Source organism: Bufo gargarizans, chromosome 6 (genome assembly GCF_014858855.1).
Source record: "Bufo gargarizans isolate SCDJY-AF-19 chromosome 6, ASM1485885v1, whole genome shotgun sequence".
NCBI classification, from domain to species: domain Eukaryota; kingdom Metazoa; phylum Chordata; class Amphibia; order Anura; family Bufonidae; genus Bufo; species Bufo gargarizans.
Genome location: NC_058085.1, coordinates 67,673,866 through 67,692,861, shown reverse-complemented (window position 1 = coordinate 67,692,861; position 18,996 = coordinate 67,673,866). Strand labels below are relative to the sequence as shown.

Genomic DNA, 18,996 nt, shown 5'->3' with positions numbered 1-18,996 from the left:
GATACACCGCACCGGCAGATTCTGAGGCTTCTTTGTTTTTCCTATCTGAACATGAATTCCACAGTGTGAGAATGGTCTAGATGTTCCTCAAAGTATATATTCATGTATCAAAGTTTGTCCCTCGGCCCTGAGACAAGGCCTCCAGATGTCAGAGGTGTGAAGTATTGAAAATATCAGGCATGTATGAGTTAACTCTTAATGGTATGATGCTTATTGCTTATACAACAGTGCCACCTAGATATGAGCAGTTAATACTACATCAGTAGCAAAATTGCATTATGGGTAGTATTATGACGTCATGCTCCTTATCAATGCACACACCCATCCAACAATGATTGGAAAGTTCCAAACTCGGAGGGCGTGTTTATCTGATAAGTTTTGGGTTAAGAAACCAGATACCAGGAAAAAAAAAAAAAAAAAAAAAAAAAAAAAAAAAAAAAAAAGGAGAAACAAACATTTGGATTATAGATCTCTGGAGAATCATTTGGATTATCGGGAAAAACTCTTGAGAGCTGGCTGCCCCAAGACTCTGCACATCACTTGACCCACCCTTGGGTAATGTATATTTTGTTTTTATGTAGTATTGATCTAAATCAATTGGCTTGATACTTAGCCAGATACCCGCTCATTTGCGGATGTGTAACGTTAGTTGCTACATCAGTATTTTCTCTGATTTCAGTTACGATGCATATAACTGAAGGGGACAATATTGGAGAAACTCTGTTGGGAATCTTTGTATTCCCTAGTTTGACATCAAGCCAATAATTTATACGTTTTGTTGCAATACTACCATTATCTGAAAGATTGGTCATCATTTTTGGGCGGAGCAAGGGCTCGTATCTGTCATCTTCTTGATTGAGTTTTCCACATAATCCATTGATTGTATATCTCTCACAAATTTAAAGCTGTATTGCATAATATTCTTGTGTTGGTTGAGTAGTGTTTTGTTGGTATCATATAGTGGTGAATTCTGGGTACTGCATATCATTGTATATTATTGAAATTTATGTTGATTTATTTTTTATTGTATTTTAAACTATTGTATAATAAACCATTTATATTTTTGCTTAGACGCTTGTACCCCGTTTTACTGATTGAACTATTTTTGAGATGTTTATTTCCATCTCACGGGTCAATATAGTTTGCATAATTTTTCTATCACACAATTCCACCACAGTCAACGGCACTCCCTATGTGGTAAAACCGACTTGTGCTCTTCCCTCTCCAGGTCAATACGATTACGGTGATACCACACTTGTACAGTTTTTCTTGCGTTTTGATATTGAAATAAATAAAAAACCTTTGAAACCATTTTTCGTGTCATCACTGTATTCTGACCCCCCATAGCTTTTTTAAAAAAAAAATTATGTCAATGGAGATGTGAGAGGGCTAATTTTTTGCGGGATGATCTGTTTTTGATAATTTCATTTTGGGATGTGTATGACTTTAGTCAGTTTTTTGGGGGACAAGTGATGAGAAAAAAAGAAAAAAAGCGAATTGGACATTTTTTATGCAAGAGACAAGCAGCACAAACTTTGGGTGCTAACACTCCATGTTGGAGAAGAATGGCAACTTCTTACCTGGGCATATTTCATCAGCATGTTCTCCCGCGGAATGCGGACTTTGTCGAATTTCAAGAATCCATTATCCGTTTCATCAAATCCAAACTTGGGTCCAATATCTCCAACAGTTATACCTGTAGCGGTGATGGAAGCCATGAGGAGCACAAACATCAGACCACTTCATCTCTTCAGTGAACTTGCAAAGTATTTTAAATGAAGCCTACCTGGCAAAGGCTCGTGGGTATCCAGGCGACGAAGGGGAACAATAAAGGCATGAAGACCCTTGCATTCTCCTTGTGTGTAGAGCTGGGCCAGAACCGCAGCATGGTTTGAGGTCTTACCCACTGCAGATGAGAAGCATAGTTATTTCCCCATACTAATAGTCACTACTCTATAAAAGCTTCTCTGGGGCAATCCTTATGATATGCCACCAATGTTTGATTTTCACCACCAGAATCCCCCACCATAAAAAGGTCAATTGGCTTTATTGAGAGCATCACAGCCCTTCGTTGTGCTGATCTGCAGAAAGCCTTGGAGATTGGACCTCCTCTGATCCAACAATGATGAACCATCTGAATAGGAACCTACTTAAATTCCCCTCAAAGCCTCAATCATGACAGACAAACCCACAGTCTCCACCCAAACAGTATCTTACACCCTCCAGGCCACCACTTGATGGAGGACACAGTGGGGCTGTTCAGAATGAACTCCTGCGTAGATGGGTCATAGGTGGCTGTTGTCTCCAGCCCTCTCAGATGCGTTCCTAGAATGAAGAAAAGGAATAAAGGCACATGTTAAACAAAAGTTACAAAAAACAACCCTTAGTACCTCCCAAATAACGAGGGCGTGGCAGTGTTAACCTTTCTAAAGAAACCTGCAGAACATCTAAACTTGAGGTCAGCAACCTCCAGCACTCCAGCTGTTTTTCCCAACATACTTTGGTGGGAATTTTGAGAAGACCTAAGTGTACACGCTGGGAATTGTAGTTTCACAACCAGAGGTTGCGTAACCCTGATCCACACTATACTTAAATCTAATTCTATGGGTGATGATAAACCCCTGATGAGGCCAAAATGTGGCAGAAGTGTTGGTTACCATGTCCGATTTCAGTCTGGGCATATGTTGCAATAATCTCCAGGTTCCAGGCAGGCATCAAGAAGCGCTGCTGCTGCTCGGGAGTGGCTTGGTTCAGCAGAGTGGGCAAGAACATGCCTAAGTGCAGGTCAAAGGGCTCAGCACGGCCCCGATGTACAAATCTGCAGAGGAATAAGGGTGGAGTAGAGGGAAGTGGTGGAAGAATCAGGCAATCAGACAAAAAAGGTGCAATTAAGGTACGTGAAGAGATTAGGAAATAGAATGGTGATTTTGTAAGGAGGAACAGAAAAGAGGGAGGGAGAGAGAGAGAAGAATATGGTAAGTGAACTGATTTCTGTGGATAGGTGTGCAACCCCAATCATTTTACCCAATGGGCAGATGTCAACCATGAAGATGACATGTCCATAAGTAGTTTATGCAACAGAAGGTGTATTTAAAGGGATTGTCCATTGGGGGAGAAAAAAATAAAAAATAAAATAAGCTTTACTCATCTCACTGATGCCCTGCTGCTGTTCTGATGCTTTCCAGGTGCCCACTGGTCTCCACTTCCTGGTCTAGGCTCAATACACAGGAGATGCCTGCTCAGCCAATCATTGGTTGAGGCGGCTCACCACTTTAGTCAGCGATTGGCTAAGCAGCCATCTCCTGTGTCAAATCGGGATCAGGAAGTGTAGACCACCATGGACCTAGTAAGCATCAGAGTGTCCTGGGGTCAGTGAGGAGAGTAATTTTGTTTTAACCCATCCTGCCTCAAAAAAAAAAAAAAAAATAGCCAGTGGACAGCCACTTTAAATCCATTTAGAAATATGGATTTATTTTTTAGCACAAAATACATGCATTTGATGCCAAGGGGCACAGAGCCTTTAATATTTATCTACTGGATAGATTGCTGTTGCCCATCAAGAATTCAGTTCAGCCCCATGTGGTTATAACATCCATGAAATCTATTAAATTAATAGATAGTTAATCTCTAATCACTATAATACAGTGTGTACATTTCTCTAGGCTCCAAGCTGTTGCTTACGCAAAAATTGCCCTCATATGGGATTAGCAAATCTGCACCTCACCTACTTTCAAGCCACATCTTAAAGGGGTTTTCCGATTGATGATCAGCTGTTCCCTGCAGCCTCCAGCACTATAAATAAAACAGGAAGAACAGCGCTGTTCAAGTTGTAGTGGCCGTGCTGGGTTACTGCACCTCAGCTACCATTCACTTCCTGCTCTATTCACAGTGCTAGTCCCAGTGCAAGGCTGCAGGGAACAGCCAAGTTAGGGGGGTGTGACATGTCAGACCCTTATTCATCGGATTGGTCATCAGGAGCCTGAAAAAAAAAAAAAAAAATAAAAATGTCCACTGCTGGGATGCGCCCATCCCCTCTCCCAACATGTCCGTTTTAGTAATTTCTTGCATTCCCCATGTAATAATTCCAAAGCTCTCCATTATGTGCTATTCCTCTATTATTCCAACTGCAAGTCTATGACTAAAAAGTCCAACAGGGTGTTACCAGTTCAGGCTGTCTCTGCAGTGTGACACTATCCAATCACAGCTGCCAGCGTCAGACTGTGCAGGGACACGCCCCCAACAGTACCTTTATAGCAGAATGCTGGCAATTCATTCATAAGGATCTAGTAAGAATAACAGAGGAATGGCACCCCACGGGGTTATCTGTAAAGATGATCATTACAAGGGGAGGGCAAGTAGTTACTGAAACACGTGTCAGGGGAGGCGACTGCTCCTCTCTAAGCTAGGTTTCCATGCTGTGGACGCCAGATATAGCTGTAACCCTCCCCGCAAGCAGGGGCCAATGGCTGTACAATTTTGCAAGTAAAATTTAAAACATTACATTCATAATTGTGCTACCATTGGTGTGCAGGGTTCTTGATCGGTGTGTTAAACTGCTGGCACTAACCCCCTCCCCCCCCCCCCCCCCCCCCGATCCTGAAAATAAAAGGGGCACCATGCTGGCCGTATTGAATTGAATGGGGCTGCAATGATCAGAATCCCCATCACACCGGGGAAGACTGACAGCGATGTAGCCAAACCCCGGCGCTGTGACTACCCTCATTAGCAGGACTGCTGGGGGTCCCAGAGGTCAAATCCACACTAATCAAAGTCATGCTATCACTTTTTAACATGGGAACGTCCCTTTAACTGTCTATACGGGAGATCTGGAGCTTTTCAGCAGCTATCTGAAGCAATCAAACAAAAACTAAATAATATGACATGGCGTAAAAAGGTGACAGGCAGGGTTGCCATGTGGACACACAAGTTCTGCTCAGACACAAGAGCTTTAGCTGGTTCTACATCTTGGCTTTGCTGCTGTGAGATTTCAGACTTTTTTTCTTTGCAAAATGCGTTTCTTTTATAGCATTTGTAAGCAAAAAAAAAAAAAAAAAAAAAGTTAGAATTTCGTTTCATTTCAAAGTAGGTCAAGTCCGCAGCGGGGCACAATGGATTCCCTGTGCCGGAGCTTCACATCCTTCATAATGGCTTCTCTGAAGCCACTATGGGCTTACGTCTGTCCTACTGTGCTCACAGGCCTTTCCCATTAGTATAATACAGTATAGTAAGGCTGCCCATCACTCTCAGGGGCCTGTGAGAGGGAGATGATAGGAGTTACCCTGCAGATCCATCATAGCTGTTGTCACAGTGGGGTTAGTGACATAAGGCCCACTATGGTCACAGCTCCATGACCATAGTGTTTCCTCTCAGAGCTGAACCCGGACATACCCCCATTTTCACCGGGGCAAGCCCTCTGACATGAATCGCACAGGGAAAAGGCCCCCCCCCCCCCTTTTTTTGGAGATCCAGTGATGTATCGGGCTCTCCACGGGGAAAGCTAGGCAGAGGCTCCTGCCTAGCAGTGATCCCGGTGACGTCGTCAGCACTACTGGGTGGGCTTTAGCACTGCCCTAGCCTGTAGAACAGCAAGCACTAAAGCTTGCCCATTAGAGCAGATAACGTCGCCGCCAATACTGCTAGGCGGAAGCCCTTGCCCTGCGTGATCCAATGCAGGGCAAAGGAGAGCATCGGAGCATGAAATACTCATATGCTCATATCAGGGGGGCTGGAGGGATGAAAATGGGGGCATGTTCAGGTTTAGAGCTGAACCCGAACAACCCCTTTAATTATACATAGGATAGGTAACAGATTGCAGGAGAACTGACCTCTGGGACCACCGTCTATTCCAAGGACCAGTGAGTCCTGGAACCCCTTTTCTGAATGGAGTGGTAGTGTGTATTTCAGTCCACTGCTCCACTGACTTCTATGGGACTGAAGTGAATAGAGCGGTGGACACAAGTCCTGCACAGCTGATGTGGCTTTACCGTGTGACTTTGCTAGTCATCTAAGAAGGGTCAGGTGACATTTTGCTAAGGCTACTTTCACACCTGCGTTAGGTGCGGATCCGTCTGGTATCTGCACAGACTGATCCGCACCTATAATGCAAACGCTTGTATCCGTTCAGAACGGATCCGTTTGCATTACCATGAACAAATAAAAAATAAATAAAAAAAATCATGACTTACACTGAAAGTCAATGGGGGACAGATCAGTTTTCAATTGCACCATATTGTGTCAGTGAAAACGGATCCGTCCCCATTGACTTACATTGTAAGTCAGGACGGATCCGTTTTGATGTCCGCCTGATGATGTGGAACCAAACGCAAGCAAGCAGCGTTTAGGTGTCCGCCTCCAAAGCGGAACAGAGGCAAACTGACACATTCTGAACGGATCCTTATCCATTCAGAATGCATTGGGGCTAAACTGATCCGTTTTGGGCCGCTTGTGAGAGACTCTGAAACGGATCTCACAAGCGGACCCAGAAACGCCAGCGTGAAAGTAGTCTGAGTCAAAGCAACAGCGTGGAAACAGGAGAAAGAACGCACTGCTGAAATATTAGTGAGTTAACAGTAGTGAGTTTTTTACATTCACATTAAGTGCAAGAGTCTACTAAAATAAAATAAAAAATTAATTAAAAAAAATATAAGAATTACAGAAATTACGTTAGTAGACTACCACCATGCTACCGGAAGTCACGTAAGAGCAGAGTACGGGCGGGTTCACACAGGGCATTTACTGCAAGTCCCCATTCACACAATGCGCTAGTGCACTTTTTTCTTAATTCATAAGAAAACTGGCTTAGTTGCCCACAGCAACCAATCAGGTTTCACCTTTTATTTTGCAGAGCTCCTTTGTAAAATGAAAGGTGGAATCTGATTGGTTGCTGTGGGCAACTAAGCCAGTTTTCTTAAATCTCCCCCTATTAATTGCCTCTTTCTTCATCCGCCCTGTATGAACCCGGTTTGTGAATAGAGATGGCACACAGATGAGTGAATATGAGAAGGTCCTTTCTGACGGGTGATAATCCTATTACGGAGACATGTTTCTCGCATTTATCAATACAGATCCCCATTTCAGACACCGCTGCCTTATACGTCAATCAGCCACAACATTAAAACCTGAACAACATCATAGTTGCCAACTGTCCTGAACTTGGCAGGACTGTCCCCGATTTTTCAGAGAAAGCCCCAGCAAATTTGCCGTTGCGGGCCAAAAATGGGCGTGGCTAATGCAAACCTTGTCCTTAAAATGGGTGATCCTGGGCAGGGAGGGGGGAGTTCCCAGGGGCAGGATTTGTATGCCCCGATTTTGCCAACTGAGAGCGGAATGGTTTGAGGAACATGACAGAGGTCAAGGTGTCGTCGACTTGGCCTCCAGACTCCCCAGATGCTGATCGGATCATACATCTCTGGGATGTGCTGGAAGAAGTCTGATCCACAGGGCCGCACCCCAAAACTTACTAAAAATAAAAGGATCTGTACCAGCGTCTACATGCCAGATACCACAGGACACCTACAGAGGGACTGCGGCATCCATGCCTCAACTGGTCAAAGCCGTTTTGGTGCCACAAGGGGGGAATCTAGGCAATACTAGTAGTTTTAATGTTATGGCTGATACTTTTTCTGCAAAAAAAGCTAATTTAAAAAAAAGTTCCAATTCATCTGTAGTAGAGAAACATTAGGATTATCAGCGCCTCCTCGGTCATTGTACAAATGAAGAATAGATTCATATTTATTAATGAGTGTAGAAGGTGCATGACAATATCATGTGTTCCTAGATGGAATCATTTTTTTTATTGGGGGGGGGGGGGGGCAGTCTTATAGTCTGGCATTTGTTCTGTTGTCACTGACCACAACATCTGTCAGCAGATTTGTCCCTATGACACTGGCTGACCTGTCACATGTACACTTGGCAGCTGAAGGCATCTGTGTTGGTTCCATGTCCATAGGTGCCCACATTGCTGAGAAAAGTGTTGTTTTATTATATGCAAATGAGCCTCTAGGAGCAACGGGGGCGTTGTCATTACACCTAGAGGCTCTGCTCCCTCTGCAACTGCCGCGCCCTCTGACAGGGCCAGGCAGTGTAAACATTACACCTGGTCCCGTCAAAGTGCGCGCTTTGCAGAACCTCTAGGTGTAATGGTAACGCCCCAGTTGCTCCTAGAGTCATTAGCAAACATTAAACGTTCATTTTCGCAGTAACGCGGTCACATATGAAGGGTTGTACAGGATTAGAAAATCATGACTGCATCCTTCCAAAAACAGCACCCCTCTCTCCCCCCTGGTTGTGCGCGGTATAGCAGCTCAGCCCCATACACCTCAAGGAAGCAGAGCTGCAATACCAGGCACAACCTACGAACAGGTGTTACACTGTTATGGAAGGAAGCAGCCATGTTTTTCAACCCCTCCAAATGTCATTCTCTTTTTCCACAATGATTGGGGCCATTTCCAGATTGTGACAATTGTAGTCTTCTTGTAATGCACTTTTTTTGTCTTGCAGTCAGCAGAGCCCACACATGACTGGTAGATGTTGGGTCCTGCATATCCTGGGATTGCTTACACAAGGCGTCAGCAGATCAGGAGATTCACTGATAGCCCTGCAAGGCATTGAATGCAATGATACCCCTCACCTAGTGGCTCTGTCACCTGGATCAACCTCATTAAACCAGACATACTGCCAGGTAGGGCTCATTATGCTGATTAAACTACATTTCTTTTGTCTGTATGCTAAACAGCTGCAGAGAAATCTGTCTTTTTATCCATATGCAAGTGAGAAGTTTGAGCACCAGGAGTCGGGGTGAATCCTTGGAGCACTGCTTTGTGACACCCCCTGTGCTCTGCACATCCCCCCTCCCCTTGATTGACAGGGATAGACATGCCGGTGGGAGGGCTGTGTCCTAGCATCTACATATCATATACTCTATGTACTATAGCTTTACCACACTTATCTGCTCAGAAAGCTAATGTACATATTACTGCTTCTCCCCTGTGTCAGCTTATAAGCATGGAAAAACACGGATCTGTGTGCAGATGCTATAGCTTGGTGGTACATGGTTTTTCAAAGGTATTTAAAGGGAACCTGTCACCGGGATTTCGTGTATAGAGCTGAGGACATGGGTTGCTAGATGGCCGCTAGCACATCCGCAATACCCAGTCCCTATAGCTCTGTGTGCTTTTATTTTAAAAAACAGATTTGATACATATGCAAATTAACCTGCTACGAGTCCTGTCCCTGAGATGAGTCAAGGAAAGGACTCATCTCAGGTTAATTTGCATATGTATCAAATCGTTTTTTATTACACAATAAAAGCACACAGAGCTATGGGAGTATTGCGGAGAGATATATAATTTTTTTTATTTTTTATTTTAAAGATGCACTGGATCAATAAAAAGAAATCGTTGCAAAAGTGCACATATCCTTTCAATAAGTGGTCAAAGCCTGACGTCCAGGCAGCGATAGAATAGGGTTTCTAACTAGTGATCCAAAATCGGCTGCGGCCTTTCCCCTGCCAGTCTCCTAGAATCTACACTGCATTACATGAGCCTTTCTGCTACCGCTGCAGGTCTCCCTCTTTGAGCTGCCAGTGTGCCCACCACTTGCCACTCTACCCAGTTCCAAAACTAACCATGCCCAAGCTCGGTCTGTGCATAGGTGCCAATGGCTTGTAGTCTGAGGGCAAGAGGCAGCCACTTCTCGCGCTGTGATTCAGTGCCCTGATTTCCCAGCATCACATAAAACATGCCGAAATGTAAGTTCAAGGGATCCGTCTGAGAGCCCACGCCCAGTCTATAGGAGAGAGAGACAGAGGTCACACGGTGAGTCTGGGAAACGGAAGGCACCGACATATCTTGGTGAGTGAAACCTTTTAATCCAGCTGCAGTTACAAAAGGTGCCAGACATTAATAAGCCATCGTATGGCCCATAGGGCACGACTGGTGGGAGTCCGACCTCTGGGATCCAAGAGCCACACAGCATCCGCTTTGCAGTTTTTCCCCTCCATTGCAGCTCCTGACCACCTGGATGCAGGGAACTGCAGTGAGCCGCCAACTGAACGGGGTCAGATGCATTTTCTGCACAGCCAGGCAGCCAGGAGCCGCCGTGTAGGAGAATTTCAAAGGGGCACAGCACTACCCATCATCTCCTTCATTCACAAGAACAGGGGGGTCCCACAGGTCATATCAGGAGGCACAAATTCTTGACCAATAATTCTGAAATATCAAGAAAGCACTTACTAATGTAGGGTGCAGGCAGTGAGCACGCGGCAAGCAGTGCTAGTGTGCACATGGCAAGAAGCAGCAGCGGCAGTGTGCACATGGCAAGAAGCAGCAGCGGCGGTGCTAGTGTGCACATGGCAAGAAGCAGCAGCGGCGGTGCTAGTGTGCACATGGCAAGAAGCAGCAGCGGTGGTGGTGGTAGTGTGCACATGGCAAGAAGCAGCAGCGGCGGTGCTAGTGTGCACATGGCAAGAAGCAGCAGCGGCGGTGCTAGTGTGCACATGGCAAGAAGCAGCAGCGGTGGTGCTAGTGTGCACATGGCAAGAAGCAGCAGCGGTGGTGGTGGTGGTAGTGTGCACATGGCAAGAAGCAGCAGCGGTGGTGGTGGTGGTAGTGTGCACATGGCAAGAAGCAGCAGCGGTGGTGGTAGTGTGCACATGGCAAGAAGCAGCAGCGGTGGTGGTAGTGTGCACATGGCAAGAAGCAGCAGCGGTGGTGGTAGTGTGCACATGGCAAGAAGCAGCAGCGGTGGTGGTAGTGTGCACATGGCAAGAAGCAGCAGCGGTGGTGGTAGTGTGCACATGGCAAGAAGCAGCAGCGGTGGTGGTAGTGTGCACATGGCGAGCAGTGGTAGTAAACACACAGCAAGCAGCAGCAGCAGTGGTGGTAGTAGTAGTGTGCACATGGCGAGCAGTGGTAGCAAGCAGCAGCAGTGGTGGTAGTGTGCACATGGTGAGCAGTGGTAGTAGTGTGCACTCAGAAGCAATAATACCAGTAGTAGTACTGTGCATACGGAGAACAGTGGAAACAATTGTGTGGGTAATATATACGGAGAATGGCAGCAGTACTACGGTGCATGCTTTATGGAGGCAGAGGACTGGCAGAACAGCCCTAAAAGCAAAGCTTTCTTTTGTAAAATTATCCGCTCTAAAAACAATTTGGGGCATTTTTTATTTATTTACTTTTTGGGTCGGAGATGTTGGAAAACCGGAGAAGTCCTCTAAACCACAAGTCTCATACTACAGCTCAAGTCAAAAATAAGGCCCCTAATTTATAGCAGGAGTCCCCGTCCACTTCTCTAGGAGAGTCGCAGAGGTTTTATTATTAACTCTTAGGCTGCTGGAGCACACCCCACTAGTGCAATCGCTTTACGCCATGCACTTGCACTTTGACACTGGGAGGGAGCACACAGCACTTTAGTGCATCTCACTTGCTTGGCGCAGGTAACAGGCGGGCGGCAGGGCGCTTGGCATCTACACTACTAGGACACAGGTAAAGTCCAAGGTTTCTACAGCCGGTGACACAACACAGCAGGCGAGTGTGTACAGAGGTGACTGTCCTGGTGCACACCCCACACTGCGAGCCTACGTGAAGGGGGGGGTTGAGGAAACCAATATGCCCGTTTGTTGGCCGAGCCCTGGACCTTGTCCGACCGTGGAATGGGCCTAATAAACTAAAACAGTTATTAAAACAATGGCTATTTATTCACAGAGCGCAGGGACGGCGGATTAGCTGGGGCGACTCCCTTGTTAATGGGCAGACATGTTTGTGAAGCTAAGAGGCTGCAGCTGGCGGGTATCGTATTCCTGACAACCAGCTTTCTCAAGTGGTTCCCACGGTGCGTCATGAGGATACAACAGCCTAAGGCTACTTTCACATTAGCGTTCGGGGCTCCGCTTGAAGGCTCTCACAAGCGGCCCGAACGCATCCGTACTGCCCTAATGCATTCTGAGTGGATGCGGATCCGCTCAGAATGCATCAGTCTGGCACGTGTGGGTGCCGCTCCGCTCAGCAGGTGGAAACCTGAACGCTGCTGGCAGTGCAGGGCAAATGGATCCGTCCAGACTTACAATACAAGTCAATGGGGACGGATCCGTTTGAAGTTGACACAATATGGCTCAATTTCAAACGGATCCGTCCCCCATTGACTTTCAATGTAAAGTCTGGACGGATCCGTCTGAAGCTACTGTCACACAGAATTTTTTCTACAATATAATGCAGACGGATCCGTTCTGAACGCAAGTGTGAAAGTAGCCTAAGAAGCCATGCCGCTCCGCATCCCAGCAGGATCTGTGGGGGTCCTACCGTTGGGATCCCCACCAAATCACAAGAGCAACTCCTGCAGCCTCCCCAAAAAGAACAGAGCGGCCGGTAGCACATGCGCACGCCCGCTCCATACATTTCTATGGAAGTTTCGGAATTATCAGAGTGCTGTACTCAGCAATCTCCCATAGAAATAGAAATGAATGGTGCGGCCGCAAGATCGTCCACTCCGTTAATTTTAGGGGGGCTGCGGCGATCTAACAGTTATCTCCTATTAGGGGTGGGCGATATGGCCTAAAATCTATATTGCGATATAATTTTAAGCATGTGCAATATATATTGCGATATATTGTTTTCTATATTTGGGGGGGGGGGGGGGGGGTTAAACTTTTTATTTATTTAATAACTATTAGCCCCCTTAAGGGCTAGAACCCTTGTCATATTCACCCTAATAGAGCTCCATTAGGATGAATAGGACTTTACAACTCTCCCAGCTGCCCTGTGCTTTGTGCACACGACAGCAGGGAGCCAACCATGGCAGCCAGCCTCTCATGTAGCCCCCCAGCCTCTCCCTCTTATCAGCCCCCTCTGCTAACTCAAACCACCCCCCCCCCCCACACCCAGTATTAATCATTGGTGGCAGTGGCCACAGGGTGTGTCCCCCCAAATCAGCGGTGGCGGTGGCCCCCCCCCCCACATCATTGGTGGCAGCAGCAGGTCCGATCGGAGTCCCAGCAGTGTAATGCTGGGGCTCCGATCGGTTACCATGGCAGCAGGACGCTACTGAAGCCCTGGCTGCCATGGTATGTCAGTGAGCAGCATTATACTCACGTGCGTGGTGGCCGCCAAGCGCTCCTTCTGTCTGTGCGGCGCATTACTAATGCTTATAGCTCACGTGCGCCGTGGCCGCCGAGCGCTCCTTCTGTCTGTGTGGCGCATTGCAAATGCTTATAGCATTAGCAATGCGCCGCACAGACCTATGAGAAGAAGAAGCGCCCGGAGGCCAGGGCGCACGTGAGCTATACGTATTAGCAATGCGCCGCACAGACAGAAGGAGCGCTCGGAGGCCACCGCGCACGTGATTATAATGCTGCTCACTGACATAGCATGGTCGCTCCAGTGGTCATATCACAGTCTGGCGATATGCACAAAATCCATATCGTGGCACAAATTTATATCGCCTATACCGCCCACCCCCATCTCCTATTCTGTGGAATACCGGAATTTTAGGGGTATTAAAGGGCTATCCTAGCATTAAACAGGTGGAGGCCCAAATGAGTTTGAGCACTCGGCTGTTCTTGTAGCCCACGTACAGCTGCATGAAGTGGTGGTGCGCGGGTGTCCAGCAGTCCCTATTTTAAGGCCTCATGGACACAACTTGGTCCGACCTAATCCACTTTTTTCCGGCTGCCGCTGACCCATTCACTTCGCTCTGCGGACAAGAATAGGCATATAATGGGTGACCCGTTCAGGAAAATTGCAGAACGCACACGGTGGGGCATCAGCGTACTTTGCTGGTCCGCAAAACACAGCGCGGTCGTGTTCATGTAGCCCAAGGGGGTCATAGAACCCTTTCTGAAACCCACCCTTGACACCATTCCCAGAGAAATCTATACAAGCTCATGTATGAGGCATTAACCCTTTCAGCCTATACATTTCATCCTGAGCAACATTTTGCCCTGCCCGAGACCTCCCCAATCCTCAGCTTTCAAACCTTAGAAGCCCCAGGTCATGCAGAGACACACAGCATTATAAATCAGTATAATGCCATGCGCTCCAGAGAAACGAACAGGTGTCCAGAACGGGAAATGACGCTCACTCACAGAACGCGATTTCAGCACAGGACACGCTCGTCTAAGACAGGCCTTAGGAGCGGAGGACAATGTACAAAAAGCAGCTTCATTCCTGCCCTCTGTAACAGGAGTAAAGTACAGGCTCGGTGACCTGCAGAGAAATAAGCTTTATATGGCGTTATCTGCAGAGATTAGGTCTTACAGTTCTATACGGGGTCGGTCCGCACAAACTCCAAACTGCGTGGGTTTATCACACAAGGGCGATCTAACCAGATAGCGAATGCAGAACGGCTCACCTACATACGCCTAAGTGTATATTCACACAGTCAGTATTACGTGCAGGCTTTCCACGCAGATTCCACTACGCCAATAGAGCCCCCATAGAGATGTATTAAGTCTGAGCAAAACAAAAACCCTCTTAAAGGCTTCCGTTTTGCATCCCATCCTAGAATTCCGTTATAACGCCGATGTGAACCCGGCCTCACCTGCATATTTTACCCCAGATCTCGCCTTGTGCATTGCAAAAGGTGGATTTCAAGATCTGAACTACAGGACAATTTCCGTACCGTGAAAAATGTTGTCTACTTACTGTAGCTGGTACTGTCTGAAGCCTCATTCACAAATCAGTGTTCGGTCAGCGATTTCCATCAGCGATTATGATCCTAAGGCTACATTCACACAACCGTATGCGTTATGCGGTCTGCAAAACACAGATCCGCAAAAAAAAAATCCTGATGACATCCTTTTGGCAAGAATAGGACATGCTCTATATTTTTTGCAGGGCAAAGGAACGGACATAGGGATACGGACAACACACGGTGTGCTGTCCTGCATTTTCTGCGGACCTTTTGAAATGAATAGGTCCTTGTCCAATGTGAAACAATAAAATAAAGGGGACAGAAACTAAATACAGTCATGTGAACGTAGCCTAAACCGGGAGAGTAGTCTACAGAGTCATAAGGTATAAGGCTCCATTCACACATCCGTAATAATGGGTCCGCATCCGTTCTCTATGGGGACGGAATGGATGCGGACAGTGTGCTGTCCGCAACCGCATTTCTGGAGCGTGCCGCCAATCTTTTGGTCCGCGGCTCCGAAGAAAAAAAAGAAAAATATAGAACATGTCCTATTCTTGTCCACAATTGCGGACAATAGGCATTTCTATGGGGGTGCCAGCCGGGTGTATTGTGGATCCGCAATGTACTACGAACGTGTTAATGGGCCCTTAAGCCTCTTGCACACAAACGTGTGCACTCTGTAGCCATATTGCGGACCGCATGTGCGGATTCGCAATACACGGGTACCGTTCAGTGTGCCTTCCGCATCACGGATGCGGACCCATTCACTTCAATGGGTCCGCAAATCCGGAGATGCAGAACGGAACCACTACGGAGTGCTTCGTCCCGTACTTCCGTTCCGCAAAAAGATAGAACATGTCCTATCTTCTTGCAGAACGGCCGGATCGCGGACCCATTAAAGTGAATACGGCAACGGGACACCTACGGTCGTGTGCAGGAGGCCTTACACCGACATACACGTTGTAGTCCACATCAGGCAAGGCTGTCATTCAGACACATTCAATGATCACACCCAGACTTCATTCCAGGATCAGTCAACCAAACCGATCATTCAATGTTACATTTCCCGTAACAGACAATCGTTTTAACTTTGGACTAACGGGTACGGCCACCATAAAGCCAAGCAATAGTTAGGAAAAAATAATAATAATTTACTGTATAATCTTATAGAAAAACACAGTAATCACAGGCATCAAACGAACGTTAAAAGTGTGGTCCCTGCATGCCGCAACCGCGGACCGTGACATCAGGGGGCTGTGATGGGAGATACATCATAGAGCGCTTACTCAGCCATTTCCAGAAATCCCATAGCAGTGAATGAAGGAGGCCGCGCATGTGCAGCATGAGACTGGTGGAGCCTACATCTATCCTGTGGATAAGCCATAGATGTCCTGATGGGACTACCGCTATAAAGCCGAATTCACACGTCTGCGATTGTAAGCCAAAACCAGTATTGGAGCCTCGTCATGACAAAAAGGTATAAGGGAAGGATCTGCACCTGTTCTGTGTTTTGCCTCAAAGTCACTGACTTGTGAATGAGGCATAAAGGGAACCAGCAGTCCGCAGGTTAGGCTACTTTCACACTTGCGTTCAGAGCGTATCCGTCTGGTGTCTGCACAGACGGATCCGCTCCTATAATGCAGACAATGGGATCTGTTCAGAACGGATCCGTCTGCATTATATAAATTCTAAGTGTGAAAGTAGCTTCAAACGGATCCGTCCAGACTTTACATTGAAAGTCAATAGGGGACGGAGCAGTTTGAAATTGCACCATATTGTGTCAACTTCAAACGTATCAGTCCCCATTGACTTACATTGTAAGTCTGGACGGATCCGTTTGCTTCCGCACGGCCAGGCGGACACCCGAACGCTGCAAGCGGCATTCAGGTGTCTGCCTGCTGAGCGGAGCGGAGGCTGAACGCTGCCAGACTGATGCATTCTGAGCGGATCCACGTCCACTCAGAATGCATTAGGGATGGACGGAAGCGTTCGGGGCCGCTTGTGAGAGCCTTCAAACGGAACTCACAAGCGGAGCCCCGAACGATAGTGTGAAAGTAGCCTTATAGAGCAGGAGATTGATCACGTTTATGGAAATTATTCAGAATAACGTGTATTTTATCCATTTAAACCTCTGCTCTTTCTACCCCTAGGAGTCCCGTGGGCGGTCCTAGTCCGACAGCCTTCCCTGTAGGCTTAGCCATGCGGAGGTAGCTGTCAATCACCGAGTAGGACCGCCCACATGACTCCTAAGCACAGAACAAGCAGAGGTTTAAATGAACGAACTACAAGTTTTACTAACTCTTTTCCCATAAAGCTATATATCCATCTGCTCAGCGCCTCCTGCCTGCAGCCTGCGCTGCATTTTCACGGTGACCGGTTCCCTTCAGCAAATGGCATTTATCATGTAGAGAAAGTTAATACAAGGCCCCTACTAATGTATTGTGATTGTCCATATTGCTTCATTTTCCCATCACATTATCGTCTGCTCAGTTTCAACCACCGCTGCAGCGCAGATACGAGGTGGCCGGGGCGGCATCTGCTGCGCATGCGTGTCTACGTGCGCTCCCACAGTCCCGGCCACCAGCTTTTTCCTACAGTGTGCAAGCACGACCACCGCTGCTGGACGGCAGGAAGGGAGAGTACCCCTTTAGGTTCTTGCTGTCACTGCGTTTTCCACCCCGCATGGTGACTAAAGCTACTTTCACATGACTTATCGTCATGGATCTGCACAGACGGATCCGTTCAGATAATACAACCGCCTGCATCCGTTCAGAAACGGATCCGTTTGTAATGTCTATAACATAGCCAAAACTGATCCGTCTTGAACACCACTATAAGTCAATGGGGAACGGATCAGTTTTCTATTGTGCCAGATTGTGCCATAGAAAACGGATCCGTCCCCATTGACTTAGGCTACTTTCACACTAGCGTTCGATCGGATCCTGTTCTGAACGGATCCGATCATATTAATGCAGACGGTGGCTCCGTTCAGAACGGATCCGTCTGCATTATATTGGCAAAAAAAAGCTTAGTGTGAAATTAGCCTGAGCGGATCCGTCCAGACTTTTACATTGAAAGTCAATGGGGGACGGATCCGCTTGAAGATTGAGCCATATTGTGGCATCTTCAAACGGATCCGTCCCCATTGACTTACATTGTAAGTCTGGACGGATCCGCACGCCTCCGCACGGCCAGGCGGACACCCGAATGCTGCAAGCAGCGTTCAGCTGTCCACCTGCCGTGCGGAGGCGAGCGAGCGGAGGCTGAACGCCGCCAGACTGATGCAGTCTGAGCGGATCCGCATCCATTCAGACTGCATCAGGGCTGGACGGAAGCGTTCGGGTCCGCTCGTGAGCCCCTTCAAACGGAGCTCACAAGCGGACAGCCGAACGCTAGTGTGAAACTAGCCTTACATTGTGTGTCAGGACGGATCCGCTGGTAGGCAGCGTTTTGGTGTCTGCTTCCAAAGCGGTACGGAGGCAAACTGATACATTCTGAGCGGATCCTTATCCATTCAGAATGCATTAAGGACAAAACTGAGCCCCGAACGGATCTCACAAACGGAAAGCCAAAACGCCAGTGTGAGAGTAGCCTGACCCTGAAGGGCAGTACTAGTGGAGTCATTTACAGCGCGCCACCTTCCCGGGCTTCTCACCTCTTGAACCACATGATCTCCTCAGGGTTTGAGATTCCATACTCCCGTATCCTCTGGACCATCAGGGCGCTCTTCTTGAGGGCCAACTCATAGCGCTCACTGCGGGACAAGAAGTTCGGGTCCTCGTGCTGGAAGGCTGGGTCATTGAGCACCAGGCTTTCTACAACAGAAAGGCATCACAAGAGTTAATCCACAGTCCTAAATCTTACAGCAATGCATCTTCACCTCTACAGGGCGCTCAAACCCCTTTGGCACTGCAGCTGGAGATCAGGCACCTGGTTCTATGGAAAGGTTCGTTCATATCAATGTTGTGCCAGGATCTCAGGCACAGAAAGCTCCAAGCAGTGCCAAAGGGATCCGATATCAGGTCCTGTAGACTGGACTGCCCCTTTAAGTGTCTATAAACCATGGATGTGACCATGCTGCAGGTGCAGGGGGTCCTGCTGTCCTCCTGACAAGGGGCTAAGAACTTCTGCTAGAATAGATCCCCCCCAGCGGGTCCCCACCAATTTCTCTCCTCCTGCGGGTCTTCTCGGGGCTCCCATCCAGGATGTGGGTGACGATCTCGGGGTTAAAGGTGGCGGTGGCCCTCTCCTTGCTCAGATCGGGATTCATGGCTCTGCTGTCACCTCTGCAACTACCGACTGCTGGCCCGTGCCCCCGGATTACATGTAGCAGGTCTGCGCCGCCCCCGTCGTCACGTGACTTGGAAG

The 18,996-nt window shown here is 47.6% G+C and overlaps 1 protein-coding gene across 2 annotated transcripts in view; it reads right to left on the bottom strand.

Moving 5' to 3' along the window:
- Positions 1 to 18,977, bottom strand: part of ACOX1 (acyl-CoA oxidase 1) — a 29,176-nt gene extending 10,199 nt beyond the window's left edge. Inside the window, exons 1-6 of one of the 2 annotated variants that reach the window (XM_044296014.1) lie at positions 18,790 to 18,977; positions 18,284 to 18,443; positions 9,626 to 9,786; positions 2,218 to 2,325; positions 1,787 to 1,906; positions 1,581 to 1,696 (exon numbers count right to left, since the gene is read on the bottom strand). In XM_044296014.1, the coding sequence (XP_044151949.1) occupies positions 1,581 to 1,696; positions 1,787 to 1,906; positions 2,218 to 2,325; positions 9,626 to 9,786; positions 18,284 to 18,443; positions 18,790 to 18,898 (774 nt within the window). In that variant the 5' untranslated portion in view covers positions 18,899 to 18,977. Of the gene's footprint in view, positions 1 to 1,580; positions 1,697 to 1,786; positions 1,907 to 2,217; positions 2,326 to 2,657; positions 2,819 to 9,625; positions 9,787 to 18,283; positions 18,444 to 18,789 lie in introns of both variants that reach the window. The other variant, XM_044296013.1, reaches the window with a different exon arrangement.
- Between the last annotated feature and the right edge of the window lie 19 nt (positions 18,978 to 18,996).